Source organism: Panthera tigris, chromosome B2 (genome assembly GCF_018350195.1).
Source record: "Panthera tigris isolate Pti1 chromosome B2, P.tigris_Pti1_mat1.1, whole genome shotgun sequence".
NCBI classification, from domain to species: domain Eukaryota; kingdom Metazoa; phylum Chordata; class Mammalia; order Carnivora; family Felidae; genus Panthera; species Panthera tigris.
Window position 1 is genome coordinate 65,999,906 of NC_056664.1, and position 20,015 is coordinate 66,019,920.

At 38.1% G+C, this 20,015-nt stretch overlaps 1 protein-coding gene across 2 annotated transcripts; it reads left to right on the top strand.

Moving 5' to 3' along the window:
* Positions 1-968: 968 nt before the first annotated feature.
* DDX43 (DEAD-box helicase 43) lies at positions 969-18,638 on the top strand. 2 transcript variants are annotated; one of them, XM_007090110.2, is made up of 17 exons: positions 969-1,530; positions 3,252-3,307; positions 5,236-5,362; positions 6,422-6,553; positions 8,031-8,112; positions 8,981-9,137; positions 9,351-9,469; positions 9,923-10,033; positions 10,401-10,542; positions 11,491-11,591; positions 12,694-12,781; positions 13,779-13,906; positions 14,134-14,243; positions 15,014-15,152; positions 15,797-15,884; positions 16,796-16,948; positions 18,487-18,638. In XM_007090110.2, exons 1-16 carry the CDS (start codon positions 1,281-1,283, stop codon positions 16,907-16,909), a joined length of 1,944 nt encoding a protein of 647 aa, XP_007090172.1. In that variant the 5' UTR covers positions 969-1,280; the 3' UTR covers positions 16,910-16,948; positions 18,487-18,638. The 2 variants fall into 2 exon arrangements, with proteins under 2 accessions (XP_007090172.1, XP_042842597.1); XM_042986663.1 differs by lacking the exon at positions 6,422-6,553 and having other exon boundaries at positions 970-1,530.
* Positions 18,639-20,015: the final 1,377 nt, after the last annotated feature.

The following is a 20,015-nucleotide window of genomic DNA, read 5'->3' on the forward strand; positions in this document are numbered from 1 at the left end:
TCAACGTAATATTAGGATTCGATTTGATTCAACTAGATTGGATTGGATTAGAATCTAATCCAACAAAAATACTATCCATTTCAGATAAGGATTAGAGAATGGGTATTAAGTATAGGACACATTTATGCTTTTATATATTTCCTGGGTGCTTCAATAGCACTGTAATCCTATTTCTCCAGACATGATTACATTAAGAGTTATAGTTGGGGGCATCTGGGTGGTTTAGACAGTTAAGCCTCAGCCTTTTGATCTCAGCTCAGGTCTGGATCTCAGGGTGATGAGTTCAAGCCCCACCTTGGGATCCGACCCTACTTGAGGAGCCTACTTAGAAAGAGAGAGAGAAGAAAGAAAGAAAGAAAGAAAGAAAGAAAGAAAGAAAGAAAGAAAGTTACAGTTAATTCCATGTGAGTTAACCCATTCAACCTGGATGGATCACGTTTGGTACTTTTTTTTTCTTTTTTTCATTCCTGAGCATGGACCAGAGAACCTAGCATAATAAAGAACTACTTTGTTTTATAGATGAGTGAACTGAGATTTGTTTAGACAATTCAAAGATCCTAATCAAAGTAGGGGCACGCCTAGCCGACTTGCTTCCTGAAATAATACATCCAGCCACAGAGCCACACTACAATGATGGGAGGGCTTCAGGCATTTATTAAATTTCATTACCTCGCATACAGCAAACATTCAGGTCAAGTGTGTGAAGAGTTAAAGCAGCATTTTTCAGTCCAGAGAGTTTTTAAACTGTGGGTCATTGAATTTTGTGCATAACAACCAATGATTTAAAAATGAATATTAGATTAAATATATCAAAATGCTGCTCTTAGAACAATGGTAAGTGCTGTTTTTTTAACCTTTTGTTTCAAAATTTTTATGTACGTACTGGGTCATGTTGTAAAAATGGCTGACGTTTACGAGTCACGGCTAAAAAACGTTTCTGAACAACTGAGGTTGAGGGTGGTTGGGCTGGGAGTTTCGTAGAGCAAAGCACAAAGGAGAACCCTTGGAAGTACCACACCTGAAAAGGAACCTAAAGCCTGCGCATTGACTCTTTCGAGGAGCCCTCATATGATAGAAAAATTGGATTGGTCAAACAGTGAGGACCACGCCCACAACATCTTGTCCACCAATGGGTGCGTGGCCAGGGCGTGGCGAGCCTTGAGCGGGCTCCTTAAGTAGCGGCTGCGTGGATACCTTATTTAAGACTACGACGGCACGGGGGTGTGGTGCAGATCCCTACTGGAGCGACGTCGGACGCGCCGGATCTTTTTCAAGGAACCATGTCGAGGCAAGAAGCAGACGCCAACGCCTCCTCGTGGGTCGTTGCGACCCGACGAAGCTCGGCAGTGTCCCGGGCTCCAGAAAGGAGGCCGACGGAGGATTCAAATCGAAGAGGTCAGGGGGTCCCTAAGGGCGGCAGAGGTGGCGGCTGGAGGAATTCCTCTGGTCTTCCGCAGCCTGTGGCGCCTGGTGCCCGCGAACCGCCGCTCTGCTTTGGACTGAAGAACATGTGGGTTGGCGCTGTGATCGGTAAGTGAAACAAGGTTGGATAGGCGGGGCGGGGCCAGGGCCTCCCCACCCACTCTCTTCGCCTCCATTCAGCAGCCATCTAATGAGATCAAGGTCTTTAACTGTGATATTTCTAATACCATCTGATGCTAGAATGATGTCACTTTAGATATTTTGTGGAGTTGATATTTTGGGAAACCAAACTCTTAGATTTATCAAATCTTTGGAGTGAAAGGTCAGGCCTTTTCACGACTTAACCCAAAATGAACAAGTCCAAGTCCAATCTGTTTCTTTGAGCACCATTTAGAGCCATTAAAGAAGGTGTAGGATATTAGGGTTGTTCAGAACAGTAGCAATATCTTGCACTGCTTCTTTTACTTGGGTATTTACCTCCTGAAAAACAGGATCTTTTTTTCTTAGTACACCTGAGTCTTAGAAATTCATTTTTGAAAGACACTTAGAAACTATAGAAATGGAGATTTGTCCCATTTGTGGCCATTAAGACAGGATAAATTTGAGCACTTTGCCTATTAGGTATGAGAGCTAATATTTTGTTTTACCCTTTTCTAAACCTGTTTTGAAAAACGACAGCATTTTGCAGGCTGCTGTTAAATAGAGCTGATTGATAGACCAGGTATAGATTTGTTTCCTCGAAGGCTCAGGCTCAAAGATCTGAAGAGTGATGCTCCATAAATGAAAGCCCCTAGATTTGCAGTAAATCACACACTGAACACTTACTGAGCACCTGTGATAGTGCAGGCTCTGTGCTAGAGACCACCCACTTAATGTTGGTTCTGGAGCCACTTTCTTTTTCTTGTAAAAAAAAAAAAAAACCAACACATGTATTTAAACTTAAATTTAAGTGCAATACAGTACTGTTAGCTAAAAAAGCAATGTTGCGTGACAGATCTCTGGAATGTTTTCATCTTGGATGACAACTACCCACTGAACAACTCACCATTTTCCCCTTTTCCCATCGCTGGCAAATAAACCATCATCTTTGTTTCTATGTCTGATTACATTAGATACCTCAAAGTCATGCTCTATTTTTTGTGATTGGCTTATTTCATTTAGCATAATGTCCTCAAGCTTCAATCATGTTGTCAAAAAAGGAATACTTCAAGGCTGAAAGCTTTTTTTTAGCATGTTTATAACATGTTTTTCAATTTTGAAATATTAAAATATTTTTTTAGTGCTCATTTACTTTTGAAAGACAGCATGAGCTGGGGAGGAGCAGAGAGCAAGGAAGACAGAATCTGAAGCAGGCTGGGGACTCCCAGTCATCAGCACAGCCCAGTGTGGGCTCAAACCACATACCTTGAGATCAGGACCAGAGCTGAAGTTGGATACTCAACTGACTGAGCCACCCAGGCGCCCCTATACCAAATTTTTTTTTCATTCAGTAGTCTGTTGATAGTCATTTAGGTTGTTTCCATTTCATAACTATTGTGAATAATACAATAATGCTGTAATGAACAGGATAGATATCTTTGAAACAGTTTTCCTTTGGATATACAGCCACAAGAGGAATTGCTGGATCATAGGGTAGTTCTGTTTTTAGTTTTTGACTAACCTCTGTCCCTGTACCAATTTACATTCCCACCAACAGTGCACAAGCTTCCCTTTTCTCCACATCCTCATTAACACTTGTCTCCTGTATTTTTGATACTCATTCTCATAGGCGTGAGGTGATATCCAGTTGTGGCTTTGATTAAATCTCTTAAATATTTTATTAAAAACAGGTCGTGGTGGGTCAAAAATAAAAGACATACAAAGTACAACAAACACAAAAATACAGGTAAGTGGTCTGTATTAAATCCTCAAAGAACATAGTTCATTTGTAACTATAATTTCTCTAGTTATTAACATACTATTGGTTATTTAAATGAGTTGGCAAAACTCTTCAGGCTGCCATTCTTTTTCAGGAATGGTCCCACACTGTGGTCCATTTCCAGGTCTAGGTTTTGTGACTCCTGGAGGTAAAGATCTTTAGCGATAATCTCAACTGACATTGAGATCTTGAATATTCATCATGTGCTTTTTGGACCCCATCCCTCAAACCCTGACCTGCGCCTGTGTTCCCAGTCTCAGCGGCTACATCATTCACCCAGTTCCCAAGCCAGAAATCTCAGATTACTTCCCTCTCCTTATCCTGCAACCAGTCCATCACTGAGTTCCTTTATATTTCCTGTATTTCTCAAGGGGAATCACATTTGGGACATTCTCCCCTAATCTTCCATTCCACTTCTAGTCTTATCCCCCTCTCACTAGGCTCTACTGTGACCAGGGCAATATTTCTAAAATACAAATTGTTTTCATAATTTGTTTTCTTTTCCTGCATAAAAATTTTTCATAATATCTCAGGCTCTTAAGTCCAGACTCCTTAGCATGGTCCACTTGATCTGTCTCCTTTAACCTCTAGCCTCCTTTGCCTTCACTCCCTCCACTGAACTCCTTGAGTACTTACAGCTGGGCTCCTGACACTCTCCTATCTTAGCTGATATAACTCCTGCTCATCAGGGAGGCCAAAGACCTCCTGCATCCCCATTCTTTCCATCCTCTCCGTGTTCATTTCTGCCTCATTTCAAGAACTTATACGGGGGGCCTGGGTGGCTCAGTAGGTTAACCATCTGACTTCTGTTTTTTAAGCTTTATCCATTTTTCAGAGGCAGACACTGTGAGTGGGGAAGGGGAAGAGAGAATCCAAAGCAGGCTCCCAGCTCTGAGCTGTTAGCACAGTGCCAACACGGGCCTTGAACTCACTGACCACAAGATCATGACCTGAGCTAAAGTTGGACACTGAGCCACCCAGGGGCCCCTAACCATCTGACTCTTGGTTTTCACTCTGGTCTTGATCTCAGTTTGTGGGATTGACCCCTGCATCCAGCTCTGTACTGACATGAGGAGCCTGTTCTTTATCTCCCTCTCTCTGCCTCTCCCCTCCACACATGCCCTCTCTCAAAAATAAACATAAAAAGAACATAGAGTTGTCTGTAAATAGTGGAAATTGTTAAGCTTTTTTGAAATCACCAGCCTAAGATAGCATTTGGTATAGCAATTTCCAGATATTGAATCAATGAGGTTATCTGGGATTATGCATAGTTAAGGATGTGACTTCAAGAGTCTTCAAATGTCATGTCAGCCTTGTAGTAAGGTTGCTTTCCCTCAAGTTAAAATTTTACACAAATAACCTGACCATTCAATCTGCTATTAATATAGCACATAGGTTAATCTGCCACATCCCTACAGTTCTGTATGATTTGCCAAATTACAATTTCATAGTTAAAAAGAGGTCAGATTAACAGTTTAATCTTCTAACACTAGTTGCTAAATGTATTCCATAACTGTCACTGTAGGTTTTTGTAAGTTTATTTTGAGACAGAATTCCAAGCATGCTCTTGCTGTCAAGAGCAGAGCTCAATGAGGGGCTTGATGAACCATGAGATCATGAGCTGAAAAAGTCTGACCTTAACCGACAGAGCCACACAGGTGCCCCTGACATGGTAGTTTTTAAATTTAGATTGTCCTGTTCCTTTTCCTCCAACCAGGAGATAGATCTCAGGATAGATTTGTAGAATGAAGAATCCCCTCCAATTAGAACTTAAAGACACTGATAGCAATACTAGATTTACTTAAAATTTTTATGCTATTTGGGGTTGAGTGATTTTTTTGGAGGGGGGTGTGGTAAAAGAACTTCAGTCTCACCTATTTTTCTCCTGCTTCTAGATAATAAAAGGTTATCCTGATGCACAGGTCAGGATATTCGGTAGCAAGGGTATGAAGGCCAAGGCCAAAACAGCGATAGATAATGTTGTTAAACAACAAGAAAGTTACAGTTTAAAGCCTAGAATTGGTAAGTAATTTTTGTATAGCACAGCCTTGTTAAAATTTTAAAAATTGCTTTGTTTAAAAATTGCTTAGTTGATGCTTTTCCTGATAACATCTTCAGATTGCTGTCATTAAATCTTATCTGTTATGGATTTTTTCCTTTGAAATGCCAGAATACTCATTTTCTTACATTAAAACACTTAATCTCTATGGTGAGTGAAGCCTTGCAGTTTTACTTTTAGCCACAGGTAAGTGAGAAAAAACAAAATAACCTTTTAATGCATTCACTATTAATGGTAGAAGGATTAGTCATGACCTTCTGCTTCTATCTCTTCCCTAGAATGTGACCAACTTTGAAAACTACCTAGTTTGGCATTTAAAAAAATCTCAGGGTCACCTGGCTGACTCAGTTGGTAGAGCATGTGACTCTTGATCTTGCGGTTATGAGTTTAAGCCCCTTGTTAGGCAGAGTTTACTTAAAAAAATCTCAGATCTTGGACTAAAGGAAAAGCCATTATTGAGCCATTTCCGGAAATATGAAAGTAACAAAGAAACAGCATCTTAAAGTTGATGGCAGCATTGCCTCTTAGTGTTTCTTAGGAAGGAAGCTCTGGGAGGCCTTTAAGATTCTTTATCTGTTAATCTGGGGTGACCTCTGCCTCACAGGATTGTTGTAAAGATTAATATGGGATTTATTAGCAAACAACAGGCTTTCAAACTAATTTCCATTTCTTTAATAAATTTCCATTTCAGTAACTCTGGTAACTGAAAAACTATACAAATTGTCTTAGCATCATAGTACTAAAACCTACTCTTTATATTTTAAGCATTATTTTCTGGTATGTATGTATGTATGTATTTTGAGAGAGTGTGCATGAGCCAGGTAAGGGCAAAGAGAATTCCAAGCTGATAGCACAGAGCCTGAGGTGGAGCTTGAATTCACCAACCATGAGATCATGATCTAAGCAGACTGAGCCACCCAGGTGCCCCTATTGTCTGGTTTTTAAACACAAAACAGTAAAGTGGGGTCATTTATACAATTAGGATTTGTTTTGAACTAATTTGGTAAAAAATATTTTAACAGATATTGTTGCTTTCCAACCTTCTGTTGGAAGAGATTTAAGGACAGAGGGTAATAGTACAGAGAATCAGCCATTGATTGATTGGGATCAAATTCGAGAAGATGCTTTGAAATGGAAAAAGAAAAAGTGGGAAGGTTAGTGCTGTATCCTAACACGTACATTTAGTGTTGGTGTACTTTTGGTGTTTTTTTTTTTTTTTTTTTTTTTTTGGGTTTTTTTTTTGGGGGGGGGCGGGTTTTACTTGAGGTTTTTATCCTCTAAGATGTGTCTTATTTCTAGTAATGAAATCAATATGAAAAATGTTAATAAAACATTAAATGCTGCAGTTGGTCCCTGTGGCAAGACTTGTTTTCTATGTTTTCTATGCTGTTATCAGTGTTATAATTGGGAAATTAAAATATTAAACTTATGGGGAGCCTGTGTGGATCAGTCAGTTAAACATCCAGCTTTGGCTCAGGTCATGATCTCACAGCTCATTGGTTCAAGCCCCACATCTGGCTCTGCATGGACAGCTCAGCCTGGAGCCTGTTTCAGATTTTGTGCCTTCCTGTCTGCCCCTCCTCCATTTGAGTTCTCTTCCAAAAAAAGTAAACTTAAAAACATTATACTTTGTCTTATTGGAGGTAATTCATGGCAAGAGTTTAATAAAATATAGAAAATCAGGCCCAAGGGGAAAATGAAGACAATGAACATGCCAACCATAAGTGGTTAACATTGTTGGATGTGGTTGAGAAATTGATTCTGGAGTGTCCTTGCTGACAAGAGCAAAATAAGGGAAAAACATTAATAAGAAAGAAAAACAGTTTTTGAGAAGAGATGAGGGTTTTTTTCATTTGCATTAATCTTAAATGAGATTCTCACTTGGAATTATGGAGTGTAATGTTTCACATCCACTAAACTTCAGTCTAAATTCAGGTACTAATTTTGGCTATCACAAGGCAGCAATACAATGTCATTTAAAATTTGCAATGGGCTCAGCACTGTGTGGAGCCTGCTTAACATTCTCCCCTCTTTCCCACTCTCCCCCTCTCAAACTCTCTAAAATAAAGTTAAATTAAAAAGCAAAAAGCTAATGCACTAATAGTGACAAATATTAACAATGACCACTTAAGTGTCCAGTTCATTTGCATGTTAAGTTACCAGTGCCGCCCTGAACAGTATGTGGTAGGGAGATCAAGGATAGGGGGTCCAGAAAAGATTTAAGTTTGGAGGAAGTATGCTAGCCATATAAAAGGAGACAAAATAGCCTCAAAGTGGAATAAATATTCTATACCTAAACAGAAATAAAATGGATCTTCAAAGACAAGGTAAAATCAGTCTACTGTGTTTGAGAAGAAGATTCACCAATTGGGATGATTGTCTTATGTAAAGTATTCTTTCTCTTACAAAACTTAATTATCAGGGCTCCCTTTCTCAGATAAAAAATGTAATTGAAAGAAACCAAAACAGGAGATCTCTTAGAGACTAGCATAAGTCTGACTGGCAAAGAACTGTCTAAACCTGTAAGGTGAATTTAATAAATAGATTAGTTTAACTTCTGTTATTGAATAAATTTCAATGAAATATAAATCCTGACTTATCAAAAAGTTTTAATTTTCATCTTTGTTTCAGACTTACCTGCAATTAAGAAAAATTTTTACAAGGAGTCAGAAGCAACAAGTTCAATGTCACAAGAGCAAGTAGAAAGTTGGAGGTGAGTAGTTTTATTTAAGTATTTGTATTGTTATATTATTAAATTAACTCATCAGGCAAACATTTAAAATTACTGCAATCGAAGACTACATTTCTGGTATTCACATGAACTTGGTTACATCCTACATGAAATATTTTAGAACATTGCTATCCAAGAAACCTTTCTGCAAAGATGGAAAAAGGATAGTATTTGTCCAATAGAGGAGTCACTATTGATAGCTATTGAACTTTGAAAATGTGGCTAGTGTAATTAAAGAGCTGAGTTTTTAACTCAGGAAGACTACTGTGGTTAGTGCAGTGCCTGCTGTGTTGCACAGCAGTTTTAGAGAATTATTTCTACTACTGTTAAATCATAAGTTGATATGAATATCAGCATCTCTTCTTCAGTGCTTATTATCTGGAATTAAGGGTCCTAACAGCAACGTGTTTTCTATCAGTCTGTTATAAAACTAAGATAATATGGAAGAGCAGAACAGTTATTCTAGGATTGGAATAGGGCTCAGACTTTGGACAAGTGATCACTTGTCAAATGAGAAATTTCCATTTGATAGGATTGTTGACAGTAAATGTTATGTGGAACATTTGTAGAACCTTGTGTATGCCAAGTCTGATAGAAATCATGACGCATGTGATTTTCAGGCTCTATTCTTCAGCTTTCGATGAAATTTCATTGGCCCATTCATACCATGTATCTTTTTTCTTTTCTGTTAACTATTCTGATAAGAAAAAGATGGGCTCACTTCTATTGTATTTTTCTGTAGTTTGACAGTTGCAGTTGAATTTCTAGATATGATGAGCTAATGCTGGGAAACATTTCTTACTTGGGGAATAAAGTGACCAAAGCCACTAATACTCTTTTTTCCTTAAAGGAAAGAAAATTATAATATAATGTGTGATGACTTGAAAAATGGTCAGAAGCGTCAGATACCAAATCCTACCTGTACTTTTGAGGACGCCTTTAAACATTACCCTGAGGTTATGGAAAACATTAAAAAGGCAGGTTTCAGGAAGCCGACACCAATTCAGGTATGGTTTCTTTAATTCCAATGTTTTACTGACAGTTTTTTCCCCCCAAACAATGTCTGATTATTAGAAGTTAAATCACCAGGGAGTAACTATCCCTTGTGAGCATCCCCTGTACCAGCAGGGCCTAGCATGAAAAAAATGTTGAAAGAAGTTTGTGGCAGGGAGAAGAGGAGCATTTGACTGAAAGATTCACTTTTAATATTTCTGTTTTAGTCACAGACATGGCCAATAGTCCTACAAGGAATAGATCTTATAGGAGTATCCCAAACTGGAACAGGGAAGACATTGTCCTACCTAATGCCTGGATTCATCCATCTCGATTTACAGCCTGTGTAAGAATTTCTACAGCTGGGTTCTCTTCATAGGGGCTTAATAGATGTGGATATCAAAGATGCAATTAAAGTTTCTTTCATCTGTTGCATTGGCCAAAAAGTATGCCTAGCCTCAGGGAAATGAACTTATACTGGCCTGGTCAGAGTATAAGCTGACAAAGGATTTTTAGGAAGTGATAGGTAGTCTTAATAGTGAAATATTGGAAATGTTTAAATTATCACGTCCAATACAATTGTGTGGGAATGTTTGACACAGGGAAAGCGTTGGCCATGTTAAATGAAAAGGCTGGTATCTGGGCCCTTGGTGTTTTGTCGTGCCATTTTTCTGTACTCCACATTTTGTGGTGAATGTATGTGACTTCTGACATTCATTCCTACAAATTCTGAAAGCGGTGAATGAATGTACTATATGTACCTGAGACAGGTACTTTAATAATTGTTTTCTCTCCAAAGAATTAGAGAAAAAAGGAACGGACCCGGAATGTTAGTCCTTATACCCACTAGGGAATTAGCTCTTCAAGTACAAGCGGAATGTTCTAAGTATTCATATAAAGGCCTTAAAAGGTACGTTGTCATTTCATTGTCCATTCTTGTAAGGGCATTTTAATAATTCATAGCTTTATACATTGTCCCCATTTTTTACACATTTAGAGAATGTGATTGGCTCAGCTTGGGTCAGGCATTACCCCACTCTAAATCAAAGGTAGCCAGGTCAGTGACATCAAGTAACAGTGATGCAAATATGGCTCTTTAGAACACATCACTGAGGGTTGATGGGTGTGGATAGTTCTTAGAAAGGGACAAATACTACCCAGAGGGTATCTGATACTTTCTGATTTACATACCTTTTTTTGTACCTAAAATGCTTTGGTTGGGATTTTGCGTTGTAATGGGACATTCTTTGCCTGAACATGTACCTCTTTTTTTTAAGTGTTTGTATATATGGTGGAGGAGATAGAAATGGTCAGATACAAGAACTGAAAAAAGGAGTAGATATTATTATTGCAACTCCTGGAAGACTGAATGATCTACAAATGAATAACTTTGTCGACCTCAGAAGCATAACTTACTTGGTAATCATGGAGTGAGGGTTTGGGATACTAGGAGGAAGGATAGAATTCTTATTAAAACAGTCTTAGAATACTATCCATGTTGTAATAGTTTTATTTTTTTAAGTTTGAGAAGCAGAGAACACGAGTGGGGGAGGGGCAGAGAGAATGCCAAGCAGGCTCTGCTGCTGGCATAGAGCCCACACAGCCCGATGCAGGGCTTGAAGCCCCAAGATCATGATTTCAGCCAAAACCAAAGGTCTATGCTTTGCATTCTATTTCAGTTTTTATAAATACTAGAAAATGTAGGTAAGTAAAAAAAAAAATTAAAATCCATGTAGATATTTTAGACATTAACATTTTTTTTAATAAATTTTTTTTAATAAATTTTTTTTAATGTTTATTCATTTTTGAGAGACAGAGCATGAGCATGAGCAGGGAAGGGGCAGAGAGAGAGGGAGACGCAGAATCCGAAGCAGGCTCCAGGCTCTGAGCTGTCAGCACAGAGCCCGACGCGGGGCTCGAACTCACAAACTGTGAGATCATGACCTGAGCCGAAGTCGGGCGTTCAACCGACTGAACCACCCAGGCGCCCCGACATTAACATTTTTTTCATTAGATCTAGAAACTGTAAGCCAGCTTAAATCAATCTGTGTTACAACTAGATCCGCCCTTATTTGTTCTGAAGATATTAAAATAGTGGCTTAAGGGGTACCTGGGTGGCTCCGTCAGTTAAGCATTAGACTCTTCTGGAATTTGGCTAAGGTCATGATCTCACCTCACCAGGTGTGCGGGAGCCTGGTTGGGACTCTCCCCAACTCCTGCTATCTTTCTCAAAAGGTATTCTTCTAAAATAAATAAAATACTGGCTTAAGTAATAGGGGAAATGAGAGAATTACCTTATTATAGTATGTTAACAGAGCATATTAGTTACCTCCCATATCTAATGTAGCCACAATCATTTTAATGCAGGTATTAGATGAAGCTGACAAGATGCTGGACATGGGATTTGAACCCCAGATAATGAAGATTTTATTAGATGTGCGCCCAGACAGGCAGACAATTATGACAAGGTAGGTAATATGCCTAATTGCTAGTCTACAAAATAGAAATCACTGGACTAGACTCCATTCTTAATTCCCCTACAGGATGTTAGAGTATTGAAGGTATCTTGAGATGCTTAGGTGAAAGACATTATGTCATCACTTAGGACAGCAATTCAGTGTAGCAGTATAATAATGATTTGGATTTCCTAAGTTAGAGGTAGACATTTCTGTGAAAACATACAGGGAACTCATGGAGGAGAGATTGTTTCAGAAGTGGGGGCCTCACATTTGAAAACATGCACCTGTTCTTAGAGACAAACCTTTGATACTGAATAGTTTTTTGCCCATGATAAAACTGAGAAACAATGTTATTTAAATGAGCCTGGGTGGCTCAGTTTAGCATCCAACTTTGGCTCAGGTCATAATCTTCCAGTTTGAGTTCGAGCCCTCAGTCGGGCTCTGCCAATAGCTCAGAACCTGGAGCCTGATTCAGATTCTGTCCTTCTCTCTGTTCCCCGCTCACACTGTCTCTCTCAAATAAAATAAAAACATTAAATAAAAATAAATGCAGAGTGATCTATAGACTGTTTTCTCTGTGGCTTATAACCTTTATGCCATTAACATTAAAAAGAATAGTGTATAATTGGAAGTATGTCCTCATTTGTTACTAATAGTTCCATTGTTATAACTACAGTGAAAGTACAAAAGGTAAGATTACTTGTATGGATGAAGAAACATTTGAATTTACATGTCCTTTCAGTACACTTAAAATGCTTTTATTTTGCATAAGCACTTGGTTTTTTGACTGACAATGTATGCTGACAAAAAATACTGTTTTATAAAGGCCAGGGGAAAACTAATCTAAATCTTGAATTCATTTTTTATTAGAATTTAAGGCATAGATCTTCACCTTGGTTTATAAACTTTTTAATTCAGCTTATTTAAAGGTTTCATCTAGTAGCCTCACTCTAGTCCAGCAATTCTTTGTGAAGTACACATTCTGTAAAAGTCCTCCTTATTTAAAAGTACTGAATTTGTCTTCTATGGGTAATCTGATTCATAGCATTCTTAGGGAAATGGTAATTTTTTATGATAAAATTTTAATGTTTGTATCATGCTTTATTTCCAGTGCAACGTGGCCATATGCTGTCCGTCGACTTGCACAGTCTTATTTAAAAGAGCCCATGATTGTATATGTTGGTACTTTGGACCTAATTGTAAGCTTGTTTTTTATTACTATTACCAAAAATATTTCTTATGAGAATTGTAATTACTTTGTTTTGACATGACAACTCTGTCCACTCCTTAGTTATAGAGAAAATCTTAGATACGTATGATTCATTGATAAAAACTTCAGTATACATCCAAGACTAATTTTAACAATTATGGTAGTTATTTCACATCTAAAATTTTAATAATCCCTCAATACCCTCCTATCCAGTCCTTTTTCCTATTTTCCTGATATCTCATTTTTATTTAATCCTGTTAATCAGGTTCTGAACAAGGTCAACAAGTACATGTGTGTAAGTCTGGTGTTTTGGTGAAATTACGATGGGTCAGTGGGTTCAGATATCAGTAATTATACAATCCATAAAGATCTCCATTATGTATCTCCTCCTTTGAAAGTTCCCTGGCCTTCCACTTAATCGAAATTGGATGTTCGATTAATCATTATTGAAAAATTGATCTTTTAATCACAAGTAATAGTGATAGGTCATTGCCTAGGCTCATTTCATTAGATTGCATGAAAAGTTTGGCTAGATATGGCATTCCTTTCATTAAATGCTATTAAAACCCATTTTATCTCTGGGTTAAATTGTATCAATGATATTTTGAAATTTTGCATTAAAGTGTCAGAATACTCACTGAATGGAAACTCTTGTCCCAAGCTGATCATCCTCCTTCATTATAAGAACTGTACCCAAATTCATGGCAGTTTGGCCTCACTCTGGTCATCTTTCCCAACAATGGTAACCAGTTACTTTCAACTAACTTGCCAAGTACTCAAGTTTCCAACTCAGCTTGGGTGAATAAGTAAGAAGCAAGAGACTGAACGATAAATCTTTGAGTAGAAACAGGTCCTTTTGAGATGATCTGCCTTTTTCCCCTTGGCAGTTTATTAAAACTTAACCAGTGATGGCGATAGATACATTTTGAGCCAGTGTATATTGTTTGCCTATCAATTTTGATGTACTGATCTTTTGACTCCTTTAGGCAGTAAGTACGGTGAAACAAAACATAATTGTCACCACAGAAGAAGAGAAGCGATCTCATATCCAAACTTTTCTAGAAAACATGTCTCCCAAAGACAAAGTCATCGTGTTTGTTAGTAGAAAAGCTGTGTGAGTATTTTTTCTTTTACATCATTAAATCATCAAACTGATGTGTTTAGCATTAGCTCTATTTGTATATTAATTTCAAACAGTGTATATATATCTTTCAGTATGTTTCAGTCTTCTGCTAACAAGTAAATAGAATGGAATAGTCTTGCTAATAGAAGTAAAACTAGTAAATTGATAGTGGTATTAGAATAAGCACTTAAGATCACTGACTTCATCTTTTGCTTCAGTGCCGATCACTTATCAAGTGACCTGATCCTGCAACATATATCAGTGGAGTCCCTTCACGGCAACAGAGAACAGAAAGACCGAGAGAAAGCATTAGAAAACTTTAAAACAGGTATATAAAAAAAAACAAAAAAACAGGTACATTACACAATTAGTATTTGATCCAGTTTAAGTGTATAATGCCTGCACCTGGCTGAGTGACAGCACCTTTTCATGGAACCCATTTCTAAGATCTGTCCTCAGTTTGCAGATCCCAAAACTACTTGCTAGAGCTCTGAATATTCAGATTTTCACAGGCGTCTGGGTGGATCAGTCAGTTCAGCATCTGACTCTTGATTTCAGCTCAGGTCTTTATCCCACTGTCATGGAATCAAGCCCCACATTAGGCTCAGTGCTGAGCATGGGTTCAGATTCTTTCTCCCTCTGATCCTCTCCCCTGCTTGGGTGCACACTCTCAAATTAAGAATACGTTTTAATCATATATTAAATATATTTAGCTATCCAAACTCCCAAGAACTAATATTTAAACCTGCATATCAAGGTAATTTGCCATGTGGGGTACTGCCATTAATTTACCTGAAAGTTGTATATCTTTGACATGGTTCGGGTGATGCAGGGACCATCTGCTGAACCATGATGTATATTGTATTATAACTTGCCAGCAGTTTAAAAGAAATATAAATATATATAAATATTATGTTATATTGTATTGTATATAAATATATATACAAATATCCCTTTCTAATTTTCACTGTCATAAGTATTTTAATATTAAAAGTAACAATGGTTCACCCAATTAGATATTAGGGGAGAATATACTTTTCTGATATGTCTTGGGTTGGTTTATGCCAGAATGTATATTCTTTTGGTTTTATTCTTTAGGTAAAATAAGAATACTGATTGCCACAGACTTAGGATCTCGAGGTCTTGATGTCCACGACATCACACATGTTTATAATTACGATTTCCCCCGGAACATTGAAGAATATGTACATAGAGTAGGCCGCACAGGAAGGGCAGGGTAAGTAAGCACAGTCTACCTATGAAAGAAGCCAACCACCATTACTCCGTTCACAAATGATTCTTAGCTAGAAAAGTGTTTTTTGGTCTTGCCTGTAAATTGTCTGTGCCACTTGCTTTGTTACTTTATCCCTGTCCAATTGGCCTGTTCCAGATTCAACCAGATGCCTCTCTGATTAGTTGCAGCTGTTTCTCATTCTACTCTTTGCTTTATATCTATAGTGTCACACTGAGCTACACAGTGGATACTCTACTGTTCCTGTGTAAGAGGACTACTAGCAAATCCCTTGGAAATACGCAGTTGAAACAGTGGTGCCTGGGTGGCTCCGTCAGTTGAGCATCCAATGCTGGGTTTCAGCTCAGGTCATGATCCCAGGGTCACACTGAGCATCAAGCCTGCCTGGGATTCTCTCTCCTCCTCTGCCTCTCCCCCACTTGCATGCACACTCTTTCTCTCTCAAATAAAAATAGAACAGCTCCAGATTATTGAGATTCCAAATTGCTGTTGGAGTGATGCTAACTTTTAATGAATAACGTATTTGGGCTTGTGAAAAAGTTGAGGTTTTGCTATTTTTATTGTTTTGCTAACTGAATCGTGAGTACAGATTATAAAATTGAATTACATGCACTCCTCCCCTTTTATAGGAAGACTGGAATGTCTATTACCCTCATCACTAGAAATGACTGGAGGATCGCTGGTGAGTTAATTAACATTCTGGAAAGAACACATCAGGTGAGAATAAACAACTCAGAACTCTACCTTGTATCACTTTTCTAATGTTCAAATAATTTCATTTATTCCAAGTACCGGGGCTTAGCGCTTGTCAGGAAAAAACATTAAACATGTTATGAGTGCTATAGCATGGCAAAGACAAGGAGCTATGGTATATAATTGGGGAACCTGATCTAATGGTAGTGAGCTTCAATGGAAATCATACTGAGGAAGAAGCCAATGGGGCAGAGTTTGGAAGAACTGTACAAGAAAGGGGTACATGTTCTAGCAGGCGAACATTCAGGCCCAGTGGTAAGAAAGAACATACAGAAAGTGGCACCAGTTACAGTAGTTAAGGGGACTGGCAAGCAACTGTAAAGGGCCATGCAAGCAGGGAGTGGTAGCATAGTCATGGAAGTTTAAAAAAAATTTTTTTTTTTAACGTTTATTTATTTTTGAGACAGAGAGAGAGCATGAACGGGGGAGGGGCAGAGAGAGAGGGAGACACAGAATCTGAAGCAGGCTCCAGGCTCTGAGCCATCAGCCCAGAGCCCGACGCGGGGCTTGAACTCACGAACCGTGAGATCGTGACCTGAGCTGAAGTCGGATGCTCAACCGACTGAGCCACCCAGGCGCCCCAGTCATGGAAGTTTTTAAAGATCAGTCTGGTTTTATTTATTTTTTGAAATAGTTTTTTAATTATTTCTGAGAGGGGAGGGGCAGAGAGAAGGGGACGGGATTGGGAGCAGGTTCTGTGCTGACAGCTCAGAGCCTAGAGTTTGGTTCAAATTCTGTCTCCCTCTCTCTACCCTTCCCCTACTCTTGCTCTTTGTCTCTCAAATAAACAATAGAAAAAATTTTTAAAACTGCCAAGAAAAGCTTTCACTCTGCAAGAAAATCTCATTCCTAGTAATAAACATTTAATGTTTCAGAATGTCCCAGATGAACTTATGGCAATGGCCGAGAGATACAAGGCAAATAAACTGAGAAGAGAAATGGAAAAATTGGGAAAACCCCAAGGAAAACCTAAGAAATGTTATTACTAATGTCCTTGTTGAAAAGTGGTACCAGCCTACCTACAGGAGGTAAAATTTAACACTTTCAAATTTTGGATTTCCAACGGCCTGTTTTCCTTAACTACACTATTACTATGTTTGTTGCAATCAGCACTATCTCTAAGAGTCATTAACACAAATTATTAGGGGTTATTTAACTTTTATATAAGTTCCAGTTAATATATCTCATTTAGAGTTGCAAGTATTAGAGAGTTGAAAATTTTAAGTTGTATAGAAATCTCATTAAGAGTAACTGAGTTGGCTGAGGTATAAATTGGTAGAAGCTCTGTGCAATTTGATAATGTATCGATTACAAATACATAACCTTTTCAGTTATTAACTTTAGGAATGTATTCTATAAATATGTCTGCATATGTAAGTAAAGATTCATTATTCCAGTATTTGTAGTAGGAAAAGACTAACCTAATTGTCCAGTAGGGGGCTATATGAATAAATTCCAGAGGATTTTTTTAACACTGACAGCCACCCAGTGCTCATCACAAATGCCCTTCTTGATCCCCTTCTCCTATTTCACTTATCTCCCAATCACCTCCCCTCAGATACCTAGCAGTTCGTACTGTAGTTAAGAATCTGTTTCTTGGTTTGTCTCTTTTTCCTTTGCTTGTATTTTCTTAAATTACACAAGTAAAATCATAGTATGTCTTTCTCTGACTTTTGCTTAGCATGATACCTCTATTTTTTTTTTTTTTGTGAACCATATCTGAAGGAATTAGTACTTAGAGAGCTCAAAACTGAATGAAAACCTGATTTAAAAATGGGCAAATGACTTCCATATACCTTTCTCCAAAGATACACAAATGGACAACAAACACTAAAAGATGCTCAGCCTCACTCATCACTGGGGAAATGCAAATAAAAACTAATGAGATTGTCTCACACACATTCAGATGGCTATTATAGAATATCTACTATCAAATAAACTGAGTTTTGGCGAGGAGGGGTAAAATTAGAACTTTTGTGCACTATTGGTGGGAATGTAAGGTGTGTATCCACTGCAGAATAAAGCAGTTCCTCAAAAAAATCAAATAACCCAGCAATTTCATTTCTGGGTTAATATCCAAGAGAATTAAAAGCAGGGTCCCTAAGAGATTTGTCCACCCAAGTTCATAGCTTTCTTAATAGCCAAAAGATGGAGGCAACCCAGGCATAAACAGAGAAACTAATTAGTGTGTAAAGGGAAATTCTGACAGGATGGTACAACATGGGTGAACCTTGAGGATATTATGCTAAATGAAATAAGCCAGTCAAGGACAAATACTGTGTAATTCCACCTAACAACGTAGGTAGGTAGAGTAGTCAGCTTCTAGAGAAAGTAGAGTGGTTTTCAGGAGCCAAAGGGGGAAAATGGGAGGTGTTTAATGGGCATAGATTTTCAGTTTTGCAAGATAAAAAAGTTTAGAGAGTGGCTGTATAAAAATGAAGATACATAACACTAAACTATATTTAAAATGGTCACTGTGGCAGATTTTGTTACATGAATTTTATCACAGTTTAAAATTTAAAGGCTTGGGAATAGCAATTTATGTTTTTCTCTACTTATTTTTCAGATTTCGAGACTTTAGAGATACTATTTAGGATATGTGGAAATATTGCAAACATGCTGGCTGTATGAAGAGATGACTGATTCTAAAATAGTGTTTAAAAAGGTGGAATTCAATATTTTATACCTTCTTTAATAAAATCAAACATTTAAACTTGAGTTAATTTTCCAATTTTATTATCTTTATTTGAAAATAAAAGTACATTTTATCTCCTAAAATGTTGCTCTATTAATGTCAGTCTTTAAAGAGTTTAAAGCCTGTGCAGATGTCATGGCAGTGAAAAAGATACTGTTGACAATTTTTTTCTATGATAAAAAGATAAGGTGATCACCCTGAATAGCCCTTTAATTTTGTTAAATAGAACTTTATTTGGGAGTGCTTGTCTAAATAATTATACTTCACCTACTTCTAAATGAAAGAGTAAAAGGGTTTCATGAGACTAGGATATGCAACAGTGCTTAAGTTTCAGCCTATAGGCTAAAATAAATCCTAGGAAAAATAAAATTTCGTTTCCATGAAAGATTCTTTGACTAATCTCATTCCCCAACTTCTCTTTATAGTTTTGAATAGTTTTCTGTTCTGTACATGATAGTTATATTAACACTTTGTGTATACTTGGTTAGGGCTTTACCTCCTCTTACATTACTACACATTCATACAAAAGTAGTTTCTTGGGATGGCTGGGTGGCTCAGTTGGTTAAGCATCTGAGCCTGTGTTGGGCTCTGTGCTGACAGCTCAGCCTGGAGCCTACTTCAGGCCTCTCTCTGCCCCTCCCCTGCTTCTGCGTGTTCTCTCTCAAAAAATAAACATTAAAAATGTGCCATAGCATATGAGAATAAGAACCAGATAAAACATAGAAATAAAAAGTGTATAATTTCAAATTCAATGACCACAAGGGAAACCAGAAAACTAAAATGATATTGTTGGAGCCAGGTGGTAGACATATAATATATTACCCTTTCTACTTCTGTGTATATTTGAATATTTTCATAATAAAAGTAGTCAAAAAAAGTTTACCAGAGTTGACTCATTAGACTAAGTGAACCTGTAAGTCAGAATCCAGCTTGCAGCACAGAAAGACAAAGTCGTTCCTCTTTCACGGCTGGCAGGAGATTTGGGAAGGAGTTGTATCTGGGGCCCAGAGCTTCACAGGGACCCTGAGGACTTCGATTAACTTTGGACACAGCACAGATGAGACTGACCAAGTCTCCTGACCTCAGCAGCCCCTCAAAGCCAAGGCAATACAGACCAATGGCCTGTGGTGGAGGTGGAGGCAGAGCCAAGGGTCTCCAGCTGGTTGGAGGATTGCCTTTATTAGACATTTCCAAGTTTCTGGCGTCCAGATCTTTCTTTCCTGGAGTCCAGATCTTTCTTTCCTGGAGTTGGACTCAACATTCAGGGGGTATAGCACAGGAGTGGCAGTGGGAGTGCCTGGGATGCTACATATCTTAAAGAGGTCCTCCCTAGCAGGCTTCTTGCTGGAGGGTTTGTTTTCCTCCAAGAAAAAAAGCAATCCTTGGGCTCGGCTCCTTCG